This window comes from Lampetra fluviatilis, unplaced genomic scaffold (assembly GCF_964198595.1).
Source record: "Lampetra fluviatilis unplaced genomic scaffold, kcLamFluv1.1 SCAFFOLD_408, whole genome shotgun sequence".
NCBI classification, from domain to species: domain Eukaryota; kingdom Metazoa; phylum Chordata; class Hyperoartia; order Petromyzontiformes; family Petromyzontidae; genus Lampetra; species Lampetra fluviatilis.
Window position 1 is genome coordinate 28,282 of NW_027621829.1, and position 21,719 is coordinate 50,000.

Below are 21,719 nucleotides of genomic sequence, written 5' to 3' on the forward strand. Positions count from 1 at the left end.
CACACACACACACAGACTCACACGCACACAGACACACGCACACAGACACACACACACACAGACACACACACACAGACACACACATTACACACGCACACAGACACACGCACACAGACACACGCACACAGACACACGCACACAGACACACGCACACAGACACACGCACACAGACTCACACGCACACAGACTCACACGCACACAGACTCACACGCACACAGACTCACACACACACATTACACACACACACACAGACACACACATACACACACAACATATATATAAACACATTACACGCACATATACATAGACAAATACACACACGATGCATAAACAATGTACACACACAGACAGAGACACACACAGACACACACACACAGACACACACACACAGACATAGACATACACACATACACACAGACACACACACAGACACACACACACACAGACACACACGGTCACCCACTCAGTGAGTAGGTGAGTGGGTGGGTGAGTGAGTGGGTGGGTGGGTGAGTGGGTGAGTGGGTGGGTGAGTGAGTGAGTGGGTGGGTGAGTGAGTGGGTGAGTGGGTGGGTGAGTGGGTGGGTGGGTGGGTGAGTGAGTGGGTGAGTGAGTGGGTGGGTGAGTGGGTGGGTGAGTGAGTGAGTGGGTGAGTGGGTGAGTGGGTGAGTGAGTGGGTGAGTGGGTGAGTGAGTGAGTGGGTGAGTGGGTGGGTGGGTGAGTGAGTGGGTGGGTGAGTGAGTGAGTGGGTGGGTCTGTGGGTGAGTGGGTGAGTGGGTGGGTGAGTGAGTGAGTGAGTGGGTGAGTGAGTGACCGAGTGAGTGGGTGAGTGAGTGGGTGAGTGGGTGGGTGAGTGAGTGAGTGAGTGGGTGGGTGGGTGAGTGAGTGGGTGAGTGGGTGGGTGAGTGGGTGAGTGAGTGGGTGAGTGGGTGAGTGGGTGAGTGGGTGAGTGAGTGAGTGGGTGAGTGAGTGGGTGGGTGAGTGGGTGGGTGAGTGAGTGGGTGAGTGAGTGGGTGAGTGAGTGGGTGAGTGAGTGGGTGAGTGGGTGAGTGGGTGAGTGAGTGGGTGAGTGGGTGGGTGGGTGAGTGGGTGAGTGAGTGGGTGAGTGGGTGGGTGGGTGAGTGGGTGGGTGAGTGAGTGGGTGAGTGGGTGGGTGAGTGAGTGAGTGAGTGGGTGGGTCGGTGGGTGAGTGGGTGAGTGGGTGGGTGAGTGGGTGAGTGAGTGGGTGGGTGAGTGGGTGGGTGAGTGAGTGGGTGAGTGAGTGGGTGAGTGAGTGGGTGAGTGAGTGGGTGGGTGGGTGGGTGAGTGAGTGGGTGAGTGGGTGGGTGAGTGAGTGGGTGAGTGAGTGAATGGGTGAGTGAGTGGGTGGGTGGGTGAGTGGGTGAGTCGGTGGGTGAGTGGGTGAGTGGGTGGGTGAGTGAGTGGGTGAGTGAGTGACCGAGTGAGTGAGTGAGTGAGTGGGTGAGTGGGTGGGTGAGTGAGTGAGTGAGTGGGTGGGTGGGTGAGTGAGTGGGTGAGTGGGTGGGTGGGTGGGTGAGTGAGTGGGTGAGTGGGTGGGTGAGTGAGTGGGTGAGTGAGTGACCGAGTGAGTGGGTGAGTGAGTGGGTGAGTGAGTGAGTGAGTGAGTGAGTGGGTGGGTGGGTGAGTGAGTGGGTGAGTGGGTGGGTGAGTGGGTGGGTGGGTCGGTGGGTGAGTGGGTGAGTGGGTGGGTGAGTGAGTGGGTGAGTGAGTGACCGAGTGAGTGGGTGAGTGAGTGGGTGAGTGGGTGGGTGAGTGAGTGAGTGGGTGGGTGGGTGAGTGAGTGGGTGAGTGGGTGGGTGAGTGGGTGAGTGGGTGGGTGAGTGGGTGAGTGAGTGGGTGGGTGAGTGGGTGGGTGAGTGGGTGGGTGAGTGAGTGGGTGAGTGAGTGGGTGAGTGGGTGAGTGGGTGAGTGAGTGGGTGAGTGGGTGGGTGGGTGAGTGGGTGAGTGAGTGGGTGGGTCGGTGGGTGAGTGGGTGAGTGGGTGGGTGAGTGAGTGAGTGGGTGAGTGAGTGACCGAGTGAGTGGGTGAGTGAGTGGGTGAGTGGGTGGGTGAGTGAGTGAGTGGGTGGGTGAGTGAGTGAGTGGGTGAGTGGGTGGGTGAGTGAGTGGGTGAGTGGGTGAGTGGGTGAGTGAGTGGGTGAGTGAGTGGGTGGGTGAGTGGGTGGGTGAGTGAGTGAGTGGGTGAGTGAGTGGGTGAGTGGGTGAGTGGGTGAGTGAGTGGGTGAGCGAGTGGGTGGGTGGGTGAGTGAGTGGGTGAGTGGGTGGGTGAGTGGGTGAGTGAGTGGGTGGGTGAGTGAGTGGGTGAGTGGGTGAGTGAGTGGGTGAGTGGGTGGGTGAGTGAGTGGGTGGGTGATTGAGTGGGTGAGTGGGTGGGTGAGTGAGTGAGTGGGTGGGTGAGTGAGTGAGTGAGTGGGTGGGTGAGTGGGTGGGTGAGCGAGTGGGTGAGTGAGTGGGTGAGTGAGTGGGTGCGTGAGTGAGTGGGTGAGTGGGTGAGTGAGTGGGTGAGTGGGTGGGTGAGTGAGTGGGTGGGTGGGTGAGTGGGTGAGTGGGTGGGTGAGTGAGTGAGTGGGTGGGTGAGTGAGTGAGTGAGTGGGTGGGTGAGTGGGTGGGTGAGCGAGTGGGTGAGTGAGCGGGTGAGTGAGTGGGTGCGTGAGTGAGTGGGTGGGTGAGTGGGTGGGTGAGTGGGTGGGTGAGTGGGTGGGTGAGTGAGTGGATGGGTGGGTGGGTGAGTGGGTGGGTGAGTGAGTGGGTTAGTGGGTGGGTGAATGAGCCAATGGGTGAATGGGTGGGTAGGTGAGTGGGTGAGTGAGTGGGTGAGTGAGTGGGTGAGCGAGTGGGTGGGTGGGTGAGTGAGTGGGTGAGTGGGTGGGTGAGTGAGTGGGTGAGTGAGTGGGTGAGTGAGTGGGTGGGTGAGTGAGTGGGTGAGTGGGTGAGTGAGTGGGTGAGTGGGTGGGTGAGTGAGTGGGTGGGTGATTGAGTGGGTGAGTGGGTGGGTGAGTGAGTGAGTGGGTGGGTGAGTGAGTGAGTGAGTGGGTGGGTGAGTGGGTGGGTGAGCGAGTGGGTGAGTGAGTGGGTGAGTGAGTGGGTGCGTGAGTGAGTGGGTGAGTGGGTGAGTGAGTGGGTGAGTGGGTGGGTGAGTGAGTGGGTGGGTGGGTGAGTGGGTGAGTGGGTGGGTGAGTGAGTGAGTGAGTGGGTGGGTGAGTGAGTGAGTGAGTGGGTGGGTGAGTGGGTGGGTGAGCGAGTGGGTGAGTGAGTGGGTGAGTGAGTGGGTGCGTGAGTGAGTGGGTGGGTGAGTGGGTGGGTGAGTGGGTGGGTGAGTGGGTGGGTGAGTGGGTGGGTGAGTGAGTGGATGGGTGGGTGGGTGAGTGGGTGGGTGAGTGAGTGGGTGAGTGGGTGGGTGAATGAGCCAATGGGTGAATGGGTGGGTAGGTGAGTGGGTGAGTGAGTGGGTGAGTGGGTAAGTCAGTGACCGAGTGAGTGGGTCAGTGAGTGAGTGAGTAGGTGGGTGAGCGAGCGACTGACTGACTGAGCGAGCGAGCGACTGACCGAGCGAGCGACTGAGCGACTGAGCGAGTGACTGAGTGAGTGACCGAGCGAGCGAGCGACTGAGTGAGCGAGCGAGTGACTGACTGACTGAGCGAGCGAGCGAGCGAGCGAGCGAGTGAGTGAGTGAGTGAGCGTCACTCACCAGCCAATCAGAGCCAGCGCCAACTGAGTGAGTGAGTGGGTGAGTGGGTGGGTGGGTGAGTGAGTGGGTGAGTGAGTGAGTGAGTGGGTGAGTGAGTGGGTGAGTGAGTGCGTGGGTGAGTGACTGAGTGAGTGGATGAGTGAGTGAGTGATTGAGTGAGCGAGCGACTGAGCGAGTGAGCGACTGAGCGAGCGAGCGACTGACTGGGTGAGTGAGCGAGCGACTGACTGAGCGAGCGACTGAGTGACCGAGTGAGTGAGCGTCACTCACCAGCCAGCAAGGTGAGTGTTGCACAGGGGATGAGAGGCAGTGATGACGAACTGGCACAGCCAATCAGAGCCAGCGCCAACTGAGTGAGTGGGTGAGTGAGTGACCGAGCGAGCGACTGAGCGAGTGACTGAGTGAGTGAGCGACTGAGCGAGCGAGCGACTGACTGAGTGAGTGAGCGACTGAGTGAGTGAGCGACTGACTGACTGAGCGAGCGACTGAGTGACCGAGTGAGTGAGCGTCACTCACCAGCCAGCAAGGTGAGCGTTGCACAGGGGATGAGAGGCAGTGATGACGAACTGGCACAGCCAATCAGAGCCAGCGCCAACTGAGTGAGTGAGTGAGTGACCGAGTGGGTGAGTGAGTGAGTGAGTGCGTGGGTGAGTGACTGAGTGAGTGGATGAGTGAGTAAGTGAGTGACTGAGTGAGTGGATGAGTGAGTGAGTGAGTGAGTGAGCGAGCGACTGAGCGAGCGAGCGACTGAGCGAGCGACTGACTGGGTGAGTGAGCGAGCGACTGACTGAGCGAGCGACTGAGCGACTGAGTGAGTGAGCGTCACTGACCAGCCAGCAAGGTGAGCATTGCACAGGGGATGAGCGGTAGTGAAGACGAACTGGCACAGCCAATCAGAGCCAGCGCCAACTGAGTGAGTGGGTGAGTGAGTGACCGAGTGGGTGAGTGAGTGAGCGACTGAGTGAGTGAGTGAGTGGGTGAGTGTGTGAGTGAGTGACCGAGTGGGTGAGTGAGTGAGCGACTGAGTGAGTGAGTGAGTGAGTGAGTGGGTGAGTGAGTGAGCGAGTGGGTGAGTGAGCGAGCGACTGACTGAGTGAGTGAGCGACTGAGCGAGCGAATGACTGAGTGAGCGACTGAGTGAGTGAGCGACTGAGTGAGCGAGCGAGCGACTGACTGAGCGAGCGAGCGAGTGAGTGAGCGTCACTCACCAGCCAGCAAGATGAGTGTTGCACAGGGGATGAGAGGCAGTGATGACGAACTGGCACAGCCAATCAGAGCCAGCGCCAACTGAGTGAGTGGGTGAGTGAGTGAGTGGGTGAGTGAGTGACCGACTGACTGAGCGAGCGAGCGATCGGGTGAGTGGGTGAGCGTCACTCACCAGCCAGCAGGGTGAGCATTGCACAGGGGATGAGCGGTAGTGATGACGAACTGGCACAGCCAATCAGAGCCAGCGCCAACGCCAACAGCAGCAGAGCCAACGCCACCAGGGGCATGAGCAGCTGGGCCCTGCAGAGCGCTACACAGACAGAGGCACAGCAGACCCAGGTAGCATTAGCAGACTGGAGGGGCAAGTGCTGTTAGCGAGCACCTATGAAGGGCAGTGTTGAGTCTGTGGGTGGCAGTGTTGAGTCTGTGGGTCTCAGTGTTGAGTCTGTGGGTCTCAGTGCTGAGTCTGTGGGTCTCAGTGTTGAGTCTGTGGGTCTCAGTGCAGAGTCTGTGGGTCTCAGCGCTGAGTCTGTGGGTCTCAGTGCTGAGTCTGTGGGTCTCAGTGTTGAGTCTGTGGGTCTCAGTGTTGAGTCTGTGGGTCTTAGTGCTGAGTCTGTGGGTCTCAGTGCTGAGTCTGTGGGTCTCAGTGCAGAGTCTGTGGGTCTCAGCGCTGAGTCTGTGGGTCTCAGTGTTGAGTCTGTGGGTCTCAGTGCTGAGTCTGTGGGTCTCAGTGCAGAGTCTGTGGGTCTCAGCGCTGAGTCTGTGGGTCTCAGTGTTGAGTCTGTGGGTCTCAGTGCTGAGTCTGTGGGTCTCAGCGCTGAGTCTGTGGGTCTCAGTGTTGAGTCTGTGGGTCTCAGTGCAGAGTCTGTGGGTCTCAGCGCTGAGTCTGTGGGTCTCAGTGTTGAGTCTGTGGGTCTCAGTGTTGAGTCTGTGGGTCTCAGCGCTGAGTCTGTGGATCTCAGCGCTGAGTCTGTGGGTCTCAGTGTTGAGTCTGTGGGTCTCAGTGCTGAGTCTGTGGGTCTCAGCGCTGAGTCTGTGGGTCTCAGCGCTGAATCTGTGGGTCTCAGTGTTGAGTCTGTGGGTCTCAGTGTTGAGTCTGTGGGTCTCAGCGCTGAGTCTGTGGGTCTCAGCGCTGAGTCTGTGGGTCTCAGTGCTGAGTCTGTGGGTCTCAGTGTTGAGTCTGTGGGTCTCAGTGCTGAGTCTGTGGGTCTCAGTGCTGAGTCTGTGGGTCTCAGCGCTGAGTCTGTGGGTCTCAGCGCTGAGTCTGTGGGTCTCAGTGTTGAGTCTGTGGGTCTCAGTGTTGAGTCTGTGGGTCTCAGTGCTGAGTCTGTGGATCTCAGCACTGAGTCTGTGGGTCTCAGTGCTGAGTCTGTGGGTCTCAGTGCTGAGTCTGTGGGTCTCAGCACTGAGTCTGTGGGTCTCAGTGCTGAGTCTGTGGGTCTCAGTGCTGAGTCTGTGGGTCTCAGTGCTGAGTCTGTGGGTCTCAGTGCTGAGTCTGTGGGTCTCAGTGTTGAGTCTGTGGGTCTCAGTGCAGAGTCTGTGGGTCTCAGCGCTGAGTCTGTGGGTCTCAGTGTTGAGTCTGTGGGTCTCAGTGCTGAGTCTGTGGGTCTCAGTGTTGAGTCTGTGGGTCTCAGTGCTGAGTCTGTGGGTCTCAGTGTTGAGTCTGTGGGTCTCAGCGCTGAGTCTGTGGGTCTCAGCGCTGAGTCTGTGGGTCTCAGCGCTGAGTCTGTGGGTCTCAGTGCTGAGTCTGTGGGTCTCAGTGTTGAGTCTGTGGGTCTCAGTGTTGAGTCTGTGGGTCTCAGCGCTGAGTCTGTGGGTCTCAGCGCTGAGTCTGTGGGTCTCAGTGCTGAGTCTGTGGGTCTCAGTGCTGAGTCTGTGGGTCTCAGTGTTGAGTCTGTGGGTCTCAGTGCTGAGTCTGTGGGTCTCAGCGCTGAGTCTGTGGGTCTCAGTGCTGAGTCTGTGGGTCTCAGTGCTGAGTCTGTGGGTCTCAGTGTTGAGTCTGTGGGTCTCAGTGCTGAGTCTGTGGGTCTCAGTGTTGAGTCTGTGGGTCTCAGCGCTGAGTCTGTGGGTCTCAGCGCTGAGTCTGTGGGTCTCAGCGCTGAGTCTGTGGGTCTCAGCACTGAGTCTGTGGGTCTCAGTGTTGAGTCTGTGGGTCTCAGCGCTGAGTCTGTGGGTCTCAGTGCTGAGTCTGTGGGTCTCAGCGCTGAGTCTGTGGGTCTCAGTGCTGAGTCTGTGGGTCTCAGTGCTGAGTCTGTGGGTCTCAGTGTTGAGTCTGTGGGTCTCAGTGCTGAGTCTGTGGATCTCAGTGCTGAGTCTGTGGGTCTCAGTGTTGAGTCTGTGGGTCTCAGTGCAGAGTCTGTGGGTCTCAGCGCTGAGTCTGTGGGTCTCAGTGTTGAGTCTGTGGGTCTCAGAGCTGAGTCTGTGGGTCTCAGTGCAGAGTCTGTGGGTCTCAGCGCTGAGTCTGTGGGTCTCAGTGTTGAGTCTGTGGGTCTCAGAGCTGAGTCTGTGGGTCTCAGTGCAGAGTCTGTGGGTCTCAGCGCTGAGTCTGTGGGTCTCAGTGTTGAGTCTGTGGGTCTCAGTGCAGAGTCTGTGGGTCTCAGTGCAGAGTCTGTGGGTCTCAGTGTTGAGTCTGTGGGTCTCAGTGCAGAGTCTGTGGGTCTCAGTGTTGAGTCTGTGGGTCTCAGTGCTGAGTCTGTGGGTCTCAGTGTTGAGTCTGTGGGTCTCAGTGCTGAGTCTGTGGGTCTCAGTGCTGAGTCTGTGGGTCTCAGTGCAGAGTCTGTGGGTCTCAGTGTTGAGTCTGTGGGTCTCAGTGCTGAGTCTGTGGGTCTCAGTGTTGAGTCTGTGGGTCTCAGTGTTGAGTCTGTGGGTCTCAGCGCTGAGTCTGTGGGTCTCAGTGTTGAGTCTGTGGGTCTCAGTGCTGAGTCTGTGGGTCTCAGTGCTGAGTCTGTGGGTCTCAGCGCTGAGTCTGTGGGTCTCAGCGCTGAGTCTGTGGGTCTCAGTGTTGAGTCTGTGGGTATCAGTGCTGAGTCTGTGGATCTCAGTGCTGAGTCTGTGGGTCTCAGCGCTGAGTCTGTGGGTCTCAGTGTTGAGTCTGTGGGTCTCAGTGTTGAGTCTGTGGGTCTCAGCGCTGAGTCTGTGGGTCTCAGTGCTGAGTCTGTGGGTCTCAGTGTTGAGTCTGTAGGTCTCAGTGATGAGTCTGTGGATCTCAGTGTTGAGTCTGTGGGTCTCAGTGTTGAGTCTGTGGGTCTCAGTGTTGAGTCTGTAGGTCTCAGTGATGAGTCTGTGGATCTCAGTGTTGAGTCTGTGGGTCTCAGTGTTGAGTCTGTGGGTCTCAGTGCTGAGTCTGTGGGTATCAGTGCTGAGTCTGTGGGTCTCAGTGCTGAGTCTGTGGGTCTCAGTGTTGAGTCTGTGGGTCTCAGTGTTGAGTCTGTGGGTCTCAGTGTTGAGTCTGTGGGTCTCAGTGTTGAGTCTGTGGGTCTCAGTGCTGAGTCTGTGGGTCTCAGTGTTGAGTCTGTGGGTCTCAGTGTTGAGTCTGTGGGTCTCAGTGTTGAGTCTGTGGGTCTCAGCGCTGAGTCTGTGGGTCTCAGTGTTGAGTCTGTGGGTCTCAGTGTTGAGTCTGTGGGTCTCAGCGCTGAGTCTGTGGGTCTCAGTGTTGAGTCTGTGGGTCTCAGTGTTGAGTCTGTGGGTCTCAGTGCTGAGTCTGTGGGTCTCAGTGTTGAGTCTGTGGGTCTCAGTGCTGAGTCTGTGGGTCTCAGTGTTGAGTCTGTGGGTCTCAGTGTTGAGTCTGTGGGTCTCAGCGCTGAGTCTGTGGGTCTCAGTGTTGAGTCTGTGGGTCTCAGTGTTGAGTCTGTGGGTCTCAGTGCTGAGTCTGTGGGTCTCAGTGTTGAGTCTGTGGGTCTCAGCGCTGAGTCTGTGGGTCTCAGTGTTGAGTCTGTGGGTCTCAGTGTTGAGTCTGTGGGTCTCAGTGCTGAGTCTGTGGGTCTCAGTGCAGAGTCTGTGGGTCTCAGTGCTGAGTCTGTGGGTCTCAGTGTTGAGTCTATGGGTCTCAGTGCTGAGTCTGTGGGTCTCAGTGCTGAGTCTGTGGGTCTCAGCGCTGAGTCTGTGGGTCTCAGCGCTGAGTCTGTGGGTCTCAGTGCTGAGTCTGTGGGTCTCAGTGTTGAGTCTGTGGGTCTCAGTGTTGAGTCTGTGGGTCTCAGTGTTGAGTCTGTGGGTCTCAGCGCTGAGTCTGTGGGTCTCAGTGTTGAGTCTGTAGGTCTCAGTGTTGAGTCTGTGGGTCTCAGTGTTGAGTCTGTAGGTCTCAGTGATGAGTCTGTGGATCTCAGTGTTGAGTCTGTGGGTCTCAGTGTTGAGTCTGTGGGTCTCAGTGATGAGTCTGTGGGTCTCAGTGTTGAGTCTGTGGGTCTCAGTGTTGAGTCTGTGGGTCTCAGTGGTGAGTCTGTGGGTCTCAGTGGTGAGTCTGTGGGTCTCAGTGTTGAGTCTGTGGGTCTCAGTGTTGAGTCTGTGGGTCTCAGTGATGAGTCTGTGGGTCTCAGTGTTGAGTCTGTGGGTCTCAGTGGTGAGTCTGTGGGTCTCAGTGTTGAGTCTGTGGGTCTCAGTGCTGAGTCTGTGGGTCTCAGTGCAGAGTCTGTGGGTCTCAGTGCTGAGTCTGTGGGTCTCAGTGTTGAGTCTGTGGGTCTCAGTGCTGAGTCTGTGGGTCTCAGTGTTGAGTCTGTGGGTCTCAGTGCTGAGTCTGTGGGTCTCAGTGTTGAGTCTGTGGGTCTCAGTGCTGAGTCTGTGGGTCTCAGTGTTGAGTCTGTGGGTCTCAGTGTTGAGTCTGTGGGTCTCAGTGTTGAGTCTGTGGGTCTCAGTGTTGAGTCTGTGGGTCTCAGTGCTGAGTCTGTGGGTCTCAGTGCTGAGTCTGTGGGTCTCAGCGCTGAGTCTGTGGATCTCAGTGTTGAGTCTGTGGGTCTCTGTGTTGAGTCTGTGGGTCTCAGTGCTGAGTCTGTGGGTCTCAGTGTTGAGTCTGTGGGTCTCAGTGTTGAGTCTGTGGGTCTCAGTGTTGAGTCTGTGGGTCTCAGTGTTGAGTCTGTGGGTCTCAGTGTTGAGTCTGTGGGTCTCAGCGCTGAGTCTGTGGGTCTCAGTGATGAGTCTGTGGGTCTCAGTGTTGAGTCTGTGGGTCTCAGTGTTGAGTCTGTGGGTCTCAGTGTTGAGTCTGTGGGTCTCAGTGTTGAGTCTGTGGGTCTCAGTGTTGAGTCTGTGGGTCTCAGTGTTGAGTCTGTGGGTCTCAGCGCTGAGTCTGTGGGTCTCAGTGTTGAGTCTGTGGGTCTCAGTGTTGAGTCTGTGGGTCTCAGTGTTGAGTCTGTGGGTCTCAGCGCTGAGTCTGTGGGTCTCAGCGCTGAGTCTGTGGGTCTCAGTGTTGAGTCTGTGGGTCTCAGTGTTGAGTCTGTGGATCTCAGTGTTGAGTCTGTGGGTCTCAGCGCTGAGTCTGTGGGTCTCAGTGATGAGTCTGTGGGTCTCAGTGTTGAGTCTGTGGGTCTCAGTGATGAGTCTGTGGGTCTCAGTGTTGAGTCTGTGGGTCTCAGTGTTGAGTTTGTGGGTCTCAGCGCTGAGTCTGTGGGTCTCAGTGATGAGTCTGTGGGTCTCAGTGTTGAGTCTGTAGGTCTCAGTGTTGAGTCTGTGGGTCTCAGTGTTGAGTCTGTAGGTCTCAGTGATGAGTCTGTGGATCTCAGTGTTGAGTCTGTGGGTCTCAGTGTTGAGTCTGTGGGTCTCAGTGTTGAGTCTGTGGGTCTCAGTGTTGAGTCTGTGGGTCTCAGTGCTGAGTCTGTGGGTCTCAGTGTTGAGTCTGTGGGTCTCAGTGTTGAGTCTGTGGATCTCAGTGCTGAGTCTGTGGGTCTCAGTGTTGAGTCTGTGGGTCTCAGTGTTGAGTCTGTGGGTCTCAGTGTTGAGTCTGTGGGTCTCAGTGTTGAGTCTGTGGGTCTCAGTGTTGAGTCTGTGGGTCTCAGTGTTGAGTCTGTGGGTCTCAGTGTTGAGTCTGTGGATCTCAGTGCTGAGTCTGTGGGTCTCAGTGTTGAGTCTGTGGGTCTCAGTGTTGAGTCTGTGGATCTCAGTGCTGAGTCTGTGGGTCTCAGTGCTGAGTCTGTGGGTCTCAGTGATGAGTCTGTGGGTCTCAGTGTTGAGTCTGTGGGTCTCAGTGCTGAGTCTGTGGGTCTCAGTGTTGAGTCTGTGGGTCTCAGCGCTGAGTCTGTGGGTCTCAGTGTTGAGTCTGTGGGTCTCAGTGCAGAGTCTGTGGGTCTCAGTGCAGAGTCTGTGGGTCTCAGTGTTGAGTCTGTGGGTCTCAGTGTTGAGTCTGTGGGTCTCAGTGTTGAGTCTGTGGGTCTCAGTGTTGAGTCTGTGGGTCTCAGTGCAGAGTCTGTGGGTCTCAGTGTTGAGTCTGTGGGTCTCAGTGTTGAGTCTGTGGGTCTCAGTGCAGAGTCTGTGGGTCTCAGTGTTGAGTCTGTGGGTCTCAGCGCTGAGTCTGTGGGTCTCAGTGCTGAGTCTGTGGGTCTCAGTGCTGAGTCTGTGGGTCTCAGTGCAGAGTCTGTAGGTCTCAGTGTTGAGTCTGTGGGTCTCAGTGTTGAGTCTGTGGGTCTCAGTGTTGAGTCTGTGGGTCTCAGTGTTGAGTCTGTGGGTCTCAGTGCTGAGTCTGTGGGTCTCAGTGTTGAGTCTGTGGGTCTCAGTGTTGAGTCTGTGGGTCTCAGTGCAGAGTCTGTGGGTCTCAGTGTTGAGTCTGTGGGTCTCAGTGTTGAGTCTGTGGGTCTCAGTGCAGAGTCTGTGGGTCTCAGTGTTGAGTCTGTGGGTCTCAGTGCTGAGTCTGTGGGTCTCAGTGCAGAGTCTGTGGGTCTCAGTGTTGAGTCTGTGGGTCTCAGTGCTGAGTCTGTGGGTCTCAGTGCTGAGTCTGTGGGTCTCAGTGCTGAGTCTGTGGGTCTCAGTGCAGAGTCTGTGGGTCTCAGTGTTGAGTCTGTGGGTCTCAGTGCTGAGTCTGTGGGTCTCAGTGCAGAGTCTGTGGGTCTCAGTGTTGAGTCTGTGGGTCTCAGTGTTGAGTCTGTGGGTCTCAGTGCAGAGTCTGTGGGTCTCAGTGTTGAGTCTGTGGGTCTCAGTGCTGAGTCTGTGGGTCTCAGTGCTGAGTCTGTGGGTCTCAGTGCTGAGTCTGTGGGTCTCAGTGTTGAGTCTGTGGGTCTCAGCACTGAGTCTGTGGGTCTCAGCGCTGAGTCTGTGGGTCTCAGCGCTGAGTCTGTGGGTCTCAGTGTTGAGTCTGTGGGTCTCAGTGCTGAGTCTGTGGGTCTCAGTGCTGAGTCTGTGGGTCTCAGTGCTGAGTCTGTGGGTCTCAGTGCTGAGTCTGTGGGTCTCAGTGCTGAGTCTGTGGGTCTCAGTGTTGAGTCTGTGGGTCTCAGCACTGAGTCTGTGGGTCTCAGCGCTGAGTCTGTGGGTCTCAGCGCTGAGTCTGTGGGTCTCAGTGTTGAGTCTGTGGGTCTCAGCGCTGAGTCTGTGGGTCTCAGTGTTGAGTCTGTGGGTCTCAGTGCTGAGTCTGTGGGTCTCAGTGCAGAGTCTGTGGGTCTCAGTGTTGAGTCTGTGGGTCTCAGTGTTGAGTCTGTGGGTCTCAGTGCAGAGTCTGTGGGTCTCAGTGTTGAGTCTGTGGGTCTCAGTGCTGAGTCTGTGGGTCTCAGTGCTGAGTCTGTGGGTCTCAGTGCTGAGTCTGTGGGTCTCAGTGTTGAGTCTGTGGGTCTCAGCACTGAGTCTGTGGGTCTCAGCGCTGAGTCTGTGGGTCTCAGCGCTGAGTCTGTGGGTCTCAGTGTTGAGTCTGTGGGTCTCAGTGCTGAGTCTGTGGGTCTCAGTGCTGAGTCTGTGGGTCTCAGTGCTGAGTCTGTGGGTCTCAGTGCTGAGTCTGTGGGTCTCAGTGCTGAGTCTGTGGGTCTCAGTGCTGAGTCTGTGGGTCTCAGTGTTGAGTCTGTGGGTCTCAGCACTGAGTCTGTGGGTCTCAGCGCTGAGTCTGTGGGTCTCAGCGCTGAGTCTGTGGGTCTCAGTGTTGAGTCTGTGGGTCTCAGCGCTGAGTCTGTGGGTCTCAGTGTTGAGTCTGTGGGTCTCAGTGTTGAGTCTGTGGGTCTCAGTGTTGAGTCTGTGGGTCTCAGTGTTGAGTCTGTGGGTCTCAGTGTTGAGTCTGTGGGTCTCAGTGTTGAGTCTGTGGGTCTCAGCGCTGAGTCTGTGGGTCTCAGCGCTGAGTCTGTGGGTCTCAGTGTTGAGTCTGTGGGTCTCAGTGCTGAGTCTGTGGGTCTCAGTGATGAGTCTGTGGGTCTCAGTGTTGAGTCTGTGGATCTCAGTGTTGAGTCTGTGGGTCTCAGCGCTGAGTCTGTGGGTCTCAGTGATGAGTCTGTGGGTCTCAGTGTTGAGTCTGTGGATCTCAGTGTTGAGTCTGTGGGTCTCAGTGATGAGTCTGTGGGTCTCAGTGTTGAGTCTGTGGGTCTCAGTGATGAGTCTGTGGGTCTCAGTGTTGAGTCTGTGGGTCTCAGTGTTGAGTCTGTGGGTCTCAGTGTTGAGTCTGTGGGTCTCAGTGTTGAGTTTGTGGGTCTCAGCGCTGAGTCTGTGGGTCTCAGTGTTGAGTCTGTGGGTCTCAGTGTTGAGTCTGTGGGTCTCAGCGCTGAGTCTGTGGGTCTCAGTGTTGAGTCTGTAGGTCTCAGTGTTGAGTCTGTGGGTCTCAGTGTTGAGTCTGTAGGTCTCAGTGATGAGTCTGTGGATCTCAGTGTTGAGTCTGTGGGTCTCAGTGTTGAGTCTGTGGGTCTCAGTGTTGAGTCTGTGGGTCTCAGTGCTGAGTCTGTGGGTCTCAGTGTTGAGTCTGTGGGTCTCAGTGTTGAGTCTGTGGATCTCAGTGCTGAGTCTGTGGGTCTCAGTGTTGAGTCTGTGGGTCTCAGTGCTGAGTCTGTGGGTCTCAGTGATGAGTCTGTGGGTCTCAGTGTTGAGTCTGTGGGTCTCAGTGTTGAGTCTGTGGGTCTCAGTGTTGAGTCTGTGGATCTCAGTGCTGAGTCTGTGGGTCTCAGCGCTGAGTCTGTGGGTCTCAGTGTTGAGTCTGTGGGTCTCAGTGTTGAGTCTGTGGGTCTCAGTGCTGAGTCTGTGGGTCTCAGTGATGAGTCTGTGGGTCTCAGTGTTGAGTCTGTGGGTCTCAGTGCTGAGTCTGTGGGTCTCAGTGTTGAGTCTGTGGGTCTCAGTGCTGAGTCTGTGGATCTCAGTGTTGAGTCTGTGGGTCTCAGTGTTGAGTCTGTGGGTCTCAGTGCTGAGTCTGTGGATCTCAGTGTTGAGTCTGTGGGTCTCAGTGTTGAGTCTGTGGGTCTCAGTGTTGAGTCTGTGGGTCTCAGTGTTGAGTCTGTGGATCTCAGTGCTGAGTCTGTGGATCTCAGTGCTGAGTCTGTGGATCTCAGTGTTGAGTCTGTGGGTCTCAGTGCTGAGTCTGTGGATCTCAGTGTTGAGTCTGTGGGTCTCAGTGCTGAGTCTGTGGGTCTCAGTGCAGAGTCTGTGGGTCTCAGTGCTGAGTCTGTGGGTCTCAGTGTTGAGTCTGTGGGTCTCAGTGTTGAGTCTGTGGGTCTCAGTGCTGAGTCTGTGGGTCTCAGTGCAGAGTCTGTGGGTCTCAGTGCTGAGTCTGTGGGTCTCAGTGTTGAGTCTGTGGGTCTCAGCGCTGAGTCTGTGGGTCTCAGTGCTGAGTCTGTGGGTCTCAGTGCAGAGTCTGTGGGTCTCAGTGTTGAGTCTGTGGGTCTCAGTGTTGAGTCTGTGGGTCTCAGTGCAGAGTCTGTGGGTCTCAGTGCTGAGTCTGTGGGTCTCAGTGCAGAGTCTGTGGGTCTCAGCGCTGAGTCTGTGGGTCTCAGCACTGAGTCTGTGGGTCTCAGCACTGAGTCTGTGGGTCTCAGTGCTGAGTCTGTGGGTCTCAGCGCTGAGTCTGTGGGTCTCAGTGCTGAGTCTGTGGGTCTCAGTGCAGAGTCTGTGGATCTCAGTGTTGAGTCTGTGGGTCTCAGTGCAGAGTCTGTGGGTCTCAGTGCAGAGTCTGTGGGTCTCAGTGTTGAGTCTGTGGGTCTCAGTGCTGAGTCTGTGGGTCTCAGTGCTGAGTCTGTGGGTCTCAGTGCTGAGTCTGTGGGTCTCAGTGCTGAGTCTGTGGGTCTCAGTGTTGAGTCTGTGGGTCTCAGTGTTGAGTCTGTGGGTCTCAGTGCTGAGTCTGTGGGTCTCAGTGCAGAGTCTGTGGGTCTCAGTGCAGAGTCTGTGGGTCTCAGTGTTGAGTCTGTGGGTCTCAGTGTTGAGTCTGTGGGTCTCAGTGTTGAGTCTGTGGGTCTCAGTGTTGAGTCTGTGGGTCTCAGTGTTGAGTCTGTGGGTCTCAGTGTTGAGTCTGTGGGTCTCAGTGCAGAGTCTGTGGGTCTCAGCGCTGAGTCTGTGGGTCTCAGTGCAGAGTCTGTGGGTCTCAGTGCTGAGTCTGTGGGTCTCAGCGCTGAGTCTGTGGGTCTCAGTGCAGAGTCTGTGGGTCTCAGTGCAGAGTCTGTGGGTCTCAGTGTTGAGTCTGTGGGTCTCAGTGCAGAGTCTGTGGGTCTCAGCGCTGAGTCTGTGGGTCTCAGCGCTGAGTCTGTGGGTCTCAGTGCTGAGTCTGTGGGTCTCAGTGCTGAGTCTGTGGGTCTCAGTGCAGAGTCTGTGGGTCTCAGTGCTGAGTCTGTGGGTCTCAGTGCTGAGTCTGTGGGTCTCAGTGTTGAGTCTGTGGGTCTCAGTGTTGAGTCTGTGGGTCTCAGTGTTGAGTCTGTGGGTCTCAGTGTTGAGACCCACAGACAGTAGCGTCCTTCACGAGCCTCCTCCACTGAGGCCGATCTTGACACCGCTGGTACCGGTCATCGGCAAGTCCACTCAGCTCCACGACCTCCTGTACCACATCACTCCATCTCTTCTCTAGCCCGTGTCACCCACCCACCCACTCACCAACCCACCCACCCACTCACCCACCCACCCACCCACTCACCAACCCACCCACCCACTCACCCACCCACCCACCCACTCTCCCACCCACCCACTCACCAACCCACCCACCCACTCACCCACCCACCCACTCACCAACCCACCCACCCACTCACCAACCCACCCACCCACTCAGCCACCCACCCACCCACTCACCCACCCACCCACCCACTCACCAACCCACCCACCCACTCACCAACCCACCCACCCATCACTCCATCTCTTCTCTAGCCCGTGCCGCGCCCGTTTAGCCCCCTCGATCCGGCCGAACAAAAGCTGTTTAGGCATGCGGTGGCTGGGCATGCGGGCTACATGACCCAGCCAACGCAGCCTTGCCTGCCGGAGGAGCTCAAAGACACACACAGACACACACACACAGACACAGACACACAGACACACACACACAGACACACAGACACTAAAGTGTCTCAGTCGCAGTGTTCCTACCGGTTCGCACTGCGTCTGGTGGAGAGTTGTGATTCCCTGGTTCGGAGAATCTGGGAGCCCACTCCCTCTGGAAGCCAGGAGTCAGACAAAGCTCCTCTGTAGAGAGACACGCGGAGAGAGAGACACGGGGTGAGAGAGACACGGAGAGAGAGACACGGAGAGAGAGACACGGGGAGAGAGAGACACGGGGTGAGAGACACGGGAAGTCAGACAAAGCTCCTCTGTAGAGAGACACGCGGAGAGAGAGACATGGGGTGAGAGAGACACGGAGAGAGAGAGACACGGGGAGAGAGAGACAGGGGGAGAGAGACACGGGGAGAGAGAGACACGGGGAGAGAGAGACATGGGGAGAGAGAGACAGGGGGAGAGAGACACGGGGAGAGAGAGACACGGGGAGAGAGAGACAGGGGGAGAGAGACACGGGGAGAGAGAGACACTCACAGAGGAGAGAGAGACACGGGGAGAGAGAGACACGGGGAGAGAGAGACACGGGGAGAGAGACACGGGGAGAGAGACACGGGGAGAGAGAGACACGGGGAGAGAGAGACACGGGGAGAGAGACACGGGAAGAGAGAGACAGGGAGAGAGACACGGGGGGAGAGAGACACGGGGTGAGAGAGACACGGGGTGAGAGAGACACGGGGAGAGAGAGACACGGGGAGAGAGAGACACGGGGAGAGAGAGACACGGGGAGAGAGACACGGGGAGAGAGACACGGGGAGAGAGAGACACTCACAGAGGAGAGAGAGACACGGGGAGAGAGAGACACGGGGAGAGAGAGACACGGGGAGAGAGACACGGGGAGAGAGAGACACGGGAAGAGAGAGACACGGGGAGAGAGACACGGGAAGAGAGAGACACGGAGAGAGAGACACGGGGTGAGAGAGACACGGGGAGAGAGAGACACGGGGTGAGAGAGACACGGGGAGAGAGACACGGGGGGAGAGAGACACGGGGTGAGAGAGACACGGGGAGAGAGAGACACGGAGAGAGAGACACGGGGTGAGAGAGACACGGGGAGAGAGAGACACGGGGAAAGAGACACGGTGAGAGAAACACGGGGAGAGAGAGAGACACGGTGAGAGAGAGACACGGGGAGAGAGAGAGACACGGTGAGAGAGACACGGGGAGAGAGACACTCGGAGAGAAAGACGGGGAGAGAGACACGGAGAGAGAGAGAGACATGGGGTGAGAGACACGGGGTGAGACACGGGGTGAGAGAGACACGGGGAGAGAGAGACACGGGGAGAGAGAGACACGGGGAGAGAAAGACACGGGGAGAGAAAGACACGGGGAGAGAAAGACACGGGGAGAGAGAGACACGGGGAGAGAGAGACACGGGGGGAGAGACACGGGGGGAGAGACACGGGGAGAGAGACACGGGGGGAGAGAGAGACACGGGGAGAGAGAGACACGGGGAGAGAGAGACATGGGGAGAGAGAGACACGGGGAGAGAGAGACACGGGGGGAGAGACACGGGGAGATAGAGACACGGGGAGAGAGACACGGGGAGAGAGAGACACGGGGAGAGAGAGACACGGGGAGAGAGACACGGGGTGAGAGACACGGGAAGTCAGACAAAGCTCCTCTGTAGAGAGACACGCGGAGAGAGAGACATGGGGTGAGAGAGACACGGAGAGAGAGAGACACGGGGAGAGAGAGACAGGGGGAGAGAGACACGGGGAGAGAGAGACACGGGGAGAGAGAGACATGGGGAGAGAGAGACAGGGGGAGAGAGACACGGGGAGAGAGAGACACGGGGAGAGAGAGACAGGGGGAGAGAGACACGGGGAGAGAGAGACACTCACAGAGGAGAGAGAGACACGGGGAGAGAGAGACACGGGGAGAGAGAGACACGGGGAGAGAGACACGGGGAGAGAGACACGGGGAGAGAGAGACACGGGGAGAGAGAGACACGGGGAGAGAGACACGGGAAGAGAGAGACAGGGAGAGAGACACGGGGGGAGAGAGACACGGGGTGAGAGAGACACGGGGTGAGAGAGACACGGGGAGAGAGAGACACGGGGAGAGAGAGACACGGGGAGAGAGAGACACGGGGAGAGAGACACGGGGAGAGAGAGACACTCACAGAGGAGAGAGAGACACGGGGAGAGAGAGACACGGGGAGAGAGAGACACGGGGAGAGAGACACGGGGAGAGAGAGACACGGGAAGAGAGAGACACGGGGAGAGAGACACGGGAAGAGAGAGACACGGAGAGAGAGACACGGGGTGAGAGAGACACGGGGAGAGAGAGACACGGGGTGAGAGAGACACGGGGAGAGAGACACGGGGGGAGAGAGACACGGGGTGAGAGAGACACGGGGAGAGAGAGACACGGAGAGAGAGACACGGGGTGAGAGAGACACGGGGAGAGAGAGACACGGGGAAAGAGACACGGTGAGAGAAACACGGGGAGAGAGAGAGACACGGTGAGAGAGAGACACGGGGAGAGAGAGAGACACGGTGAGAGAGACACGGGGAGAGAGACACTCGGAGAGAAAGACGGGGAGAGAGACACGGAGAGAGAGAGAGACATGGGGTGAGAGACACGGGGTGAGACACGGGGTGAGAGAGACACGGGGAGAGAGAGACACGGGGAGAGAGAGACACGGGGAGAGAAAGACACGGGGAGAGAAAGACACGGGGAGAGAAAGACACGGGGAGAGAGAGACACGGGGAGAGAGAGACACGGGGGGAGAGACACGGGGGGAGAGACACGGGGAGAGAGACACGGGGGGAGAGAGAGACACGGGGAGAGAGAGACACGGGGAGAGAGAGACACGGGGAGAGAGAGACACGGGGAGAGAGAGACACGGGGGGAGAGACACGGGGAGATAGAGACACGGGGAGAGAGACACGGGGAGAGAGAGACACGGGGAGAGAGAGACACGGGGAGAGAGACACGGGGAGAGAGACACACGGGGAGAGAGAGACACGGGGAGAGAGACACGGGGAGAGAGACACGGGGAGAGAGACACGGGGAGAGAGACACGGGGTGAGAGAGACACGGGGAGAGAGACACGGGGTGAGAGAGACACGGAGAGAGAGACACGGGGAGAGAGACACACGGGGAGAGAGACACGGGGAGAGAGAGACACGGGGAGAGAGAGACACGGGGAGAGAGAGACACGGGGAGAGAGACACGGGGAGAGAGACACGGGGAGAGAGACACGGGGAGAGAGACACGGGGTGAGAGACACGGGGTGAGAGACAGAGACACGGGGTGAGAGAGAGAGACACGGGGTGAGAGAGAGAGACACGGGGAGAGAGACACGGAGAGAGACACGGGGAGAGAGACACGGGGAGAGAGACAGAGACACGGGGAGAGACACGAGGAGAGAGAGAGAGACACGGGGAGAGAGACACGGGGTGAGAGACACGGGGTGAGAGACACGGAGAGACAGAGACACGGGGTGAGAGAGAGAGACACGGGGAGAGAGACACGGAGAGAGACACGGGGAGAGAGACAGAGACACGGGGAGAGACACGAGGAGAGAGAGAGAGACACGGGGAGAGAGACACGGGGTGAGAGACACGGGGTGATAGACAGAGACACGGATAGACACGGGGAGAGAGACAGAGACACGGGGAGAGACACGAGGAGAGAGAGACATGGGGAGAGAGACACGGAGAGAGAGACACGGGGGGTGAGGAGAGAGACACACTGAGAGAGAGACACGGGGAGAGAGACACACGGAGAGACACGGCGAGAGACATGGGGAGACAGAGACACAAGGAGAGACACACGGAGAGACACATGGAGAGACACACGGGGTGAGAGACACGGGGAGATACGGAGTGAGAGAGAGACACGGGGAGAGAGAGACACACAGAGAGAGAGACACGGGGAGAGAGACACGCGGAGAGAGAAACACGGGATAAGAGAGAGACACGGGGTGAGAGACACGGGGAGATAGAGAGAGAGACACGGGGAGAGAGAGAGACACGGTGAGAGAGACACGGGGAGAGAGAGAGACATGGGGTGAGAGACACGGGGTGAGACACGGGGTGAGAGAGACACGGGGAGAGAGAGACACGGGGAAACAGACACGGGGTGAGAGAGACACGGGGAGAGAAAGACACGGGGAGAGAGAGACACGGGGAGAGAGAGACACGGGGGGAGCGACACGGGTAGTCAGACAAAGCTCCTCTGGAGAGAGACATGCGGAGAGAGAGACACGGGGAGAGAGAGAGACACGGGGTGAGAGAGACACGGGGAGAGAGACACGGGGTGAGAGACACGGGGTGAGAGAGACACGGGGTGAGAGAGACACGGGGAGAGAGACATGGGGTGAGAGACACGGAGAGACACGGGAAGAGAGAGAGACACGGTGAGAGAGACACGGGGAGAGAGAGACACGGGGAGAGAGACACATGGGGATGAGAGAGACACACGGGGAGAAAGACACGGGAGGGGCGGGGGGAGAGAGACACGGAGAGAGACACAGAGAGAGACACGGGGTGAGAGACATGGGGAGAGAGACACAGAGAGATAGACAGAGAGAGACACGGGGAGAGACACACAGAGAGAGACACGGAGAGAGAGACATGGGGAGAGAGACACGCGGAGAGAGAAAGACGGGATTAGAGAGAGACACGGGGTGAGAGACACGGGGAGATAGAGAGACACGGTGAGAGAGACATGGGGAGAGAGAGACACGGGGAGAGAAAGACACGGGGAGAGAGAGACACGGGGAGAGAGAGACACGGGGGGAGCGACACGGGTAGTCAGACAAAGCTCCTCTGGAGAGAGACATGCGGAGAGAGAGACACGGGGAGAGAGAGAGACACGGGGTGAGAGAGACACGGGGAGAGAGACACGGGGTGAGAGACACGGGGTGAGAGAGACACGGGGTGAGAGAGACACGGGGAGAGACACGGCGAGAGACACGGGGAGAGAGACACGGGGAGAGAGACACGCGGAGAGAGAGACACGGGGTGAGAGAGACACGGGGAGAGACACGGCGAGAGACACGGGGAGATAGACACGGGGAGAGAGACACGGGGAAAGAGACACGGAGAGAGAGACACGGGGAGAGAGACACGATGAGAGACACGGGGAGAGAGACACGGCGAGAGACACGGGGTGAGAGAGAGACACGGGGTGAGAGACACGGGGTGAGACACGGGGAGAGAGACACGGAGAGAGAGACACGGGGAGAGAGAGACACGGGGAGAGAGACACATGGGGATGAGAGAGACACACGGGGAGAAAGACACGGGAGGGGGGGGGGGAGAGAGACACAGAGAGAGAGACAGAGAGAGACACGGGGAGAGAGACACGGAGAGAGAGACACGGGGAGAGAGACACGGGGAGAGAGAGACACGGGGAGAGAGACACGGGGAGAGAGACACGGGGAGAGAGAGACA

General features: G+C 57.8%; 1 protein-coding gene across 1 annotated transcript in view; it reads right to left on the reverse strand.

Annotated features, from left to right (window-relative positions):
* Positions 1 to 21,719, reverse strand: part of LOC144955760 (uncharacterized) — a 41,746-nt gene that overhangs the window by 19,056 nt on the left and 971 nt on the right. The window contains exons 2-3 of the mRNA XM_078885890.1: positions 16,348 to 16,443; positions 5,084 to 5,221 (exon numbers count right to left, since the gene is read on the reverse strand). Of these exons, the coding sequence (XP_078742016.1) occupies positions 5,084 to 5,198 (115 nt within the window). The 5' untranslated portion in view covers positions 5,199 to 5,221; positions 16,348 to 16,443. The remainder of the gene's footprint in view (positions 1 to 5,083; positions 5,222 to 16,347; positions 16,444 to 21,719) is intronic.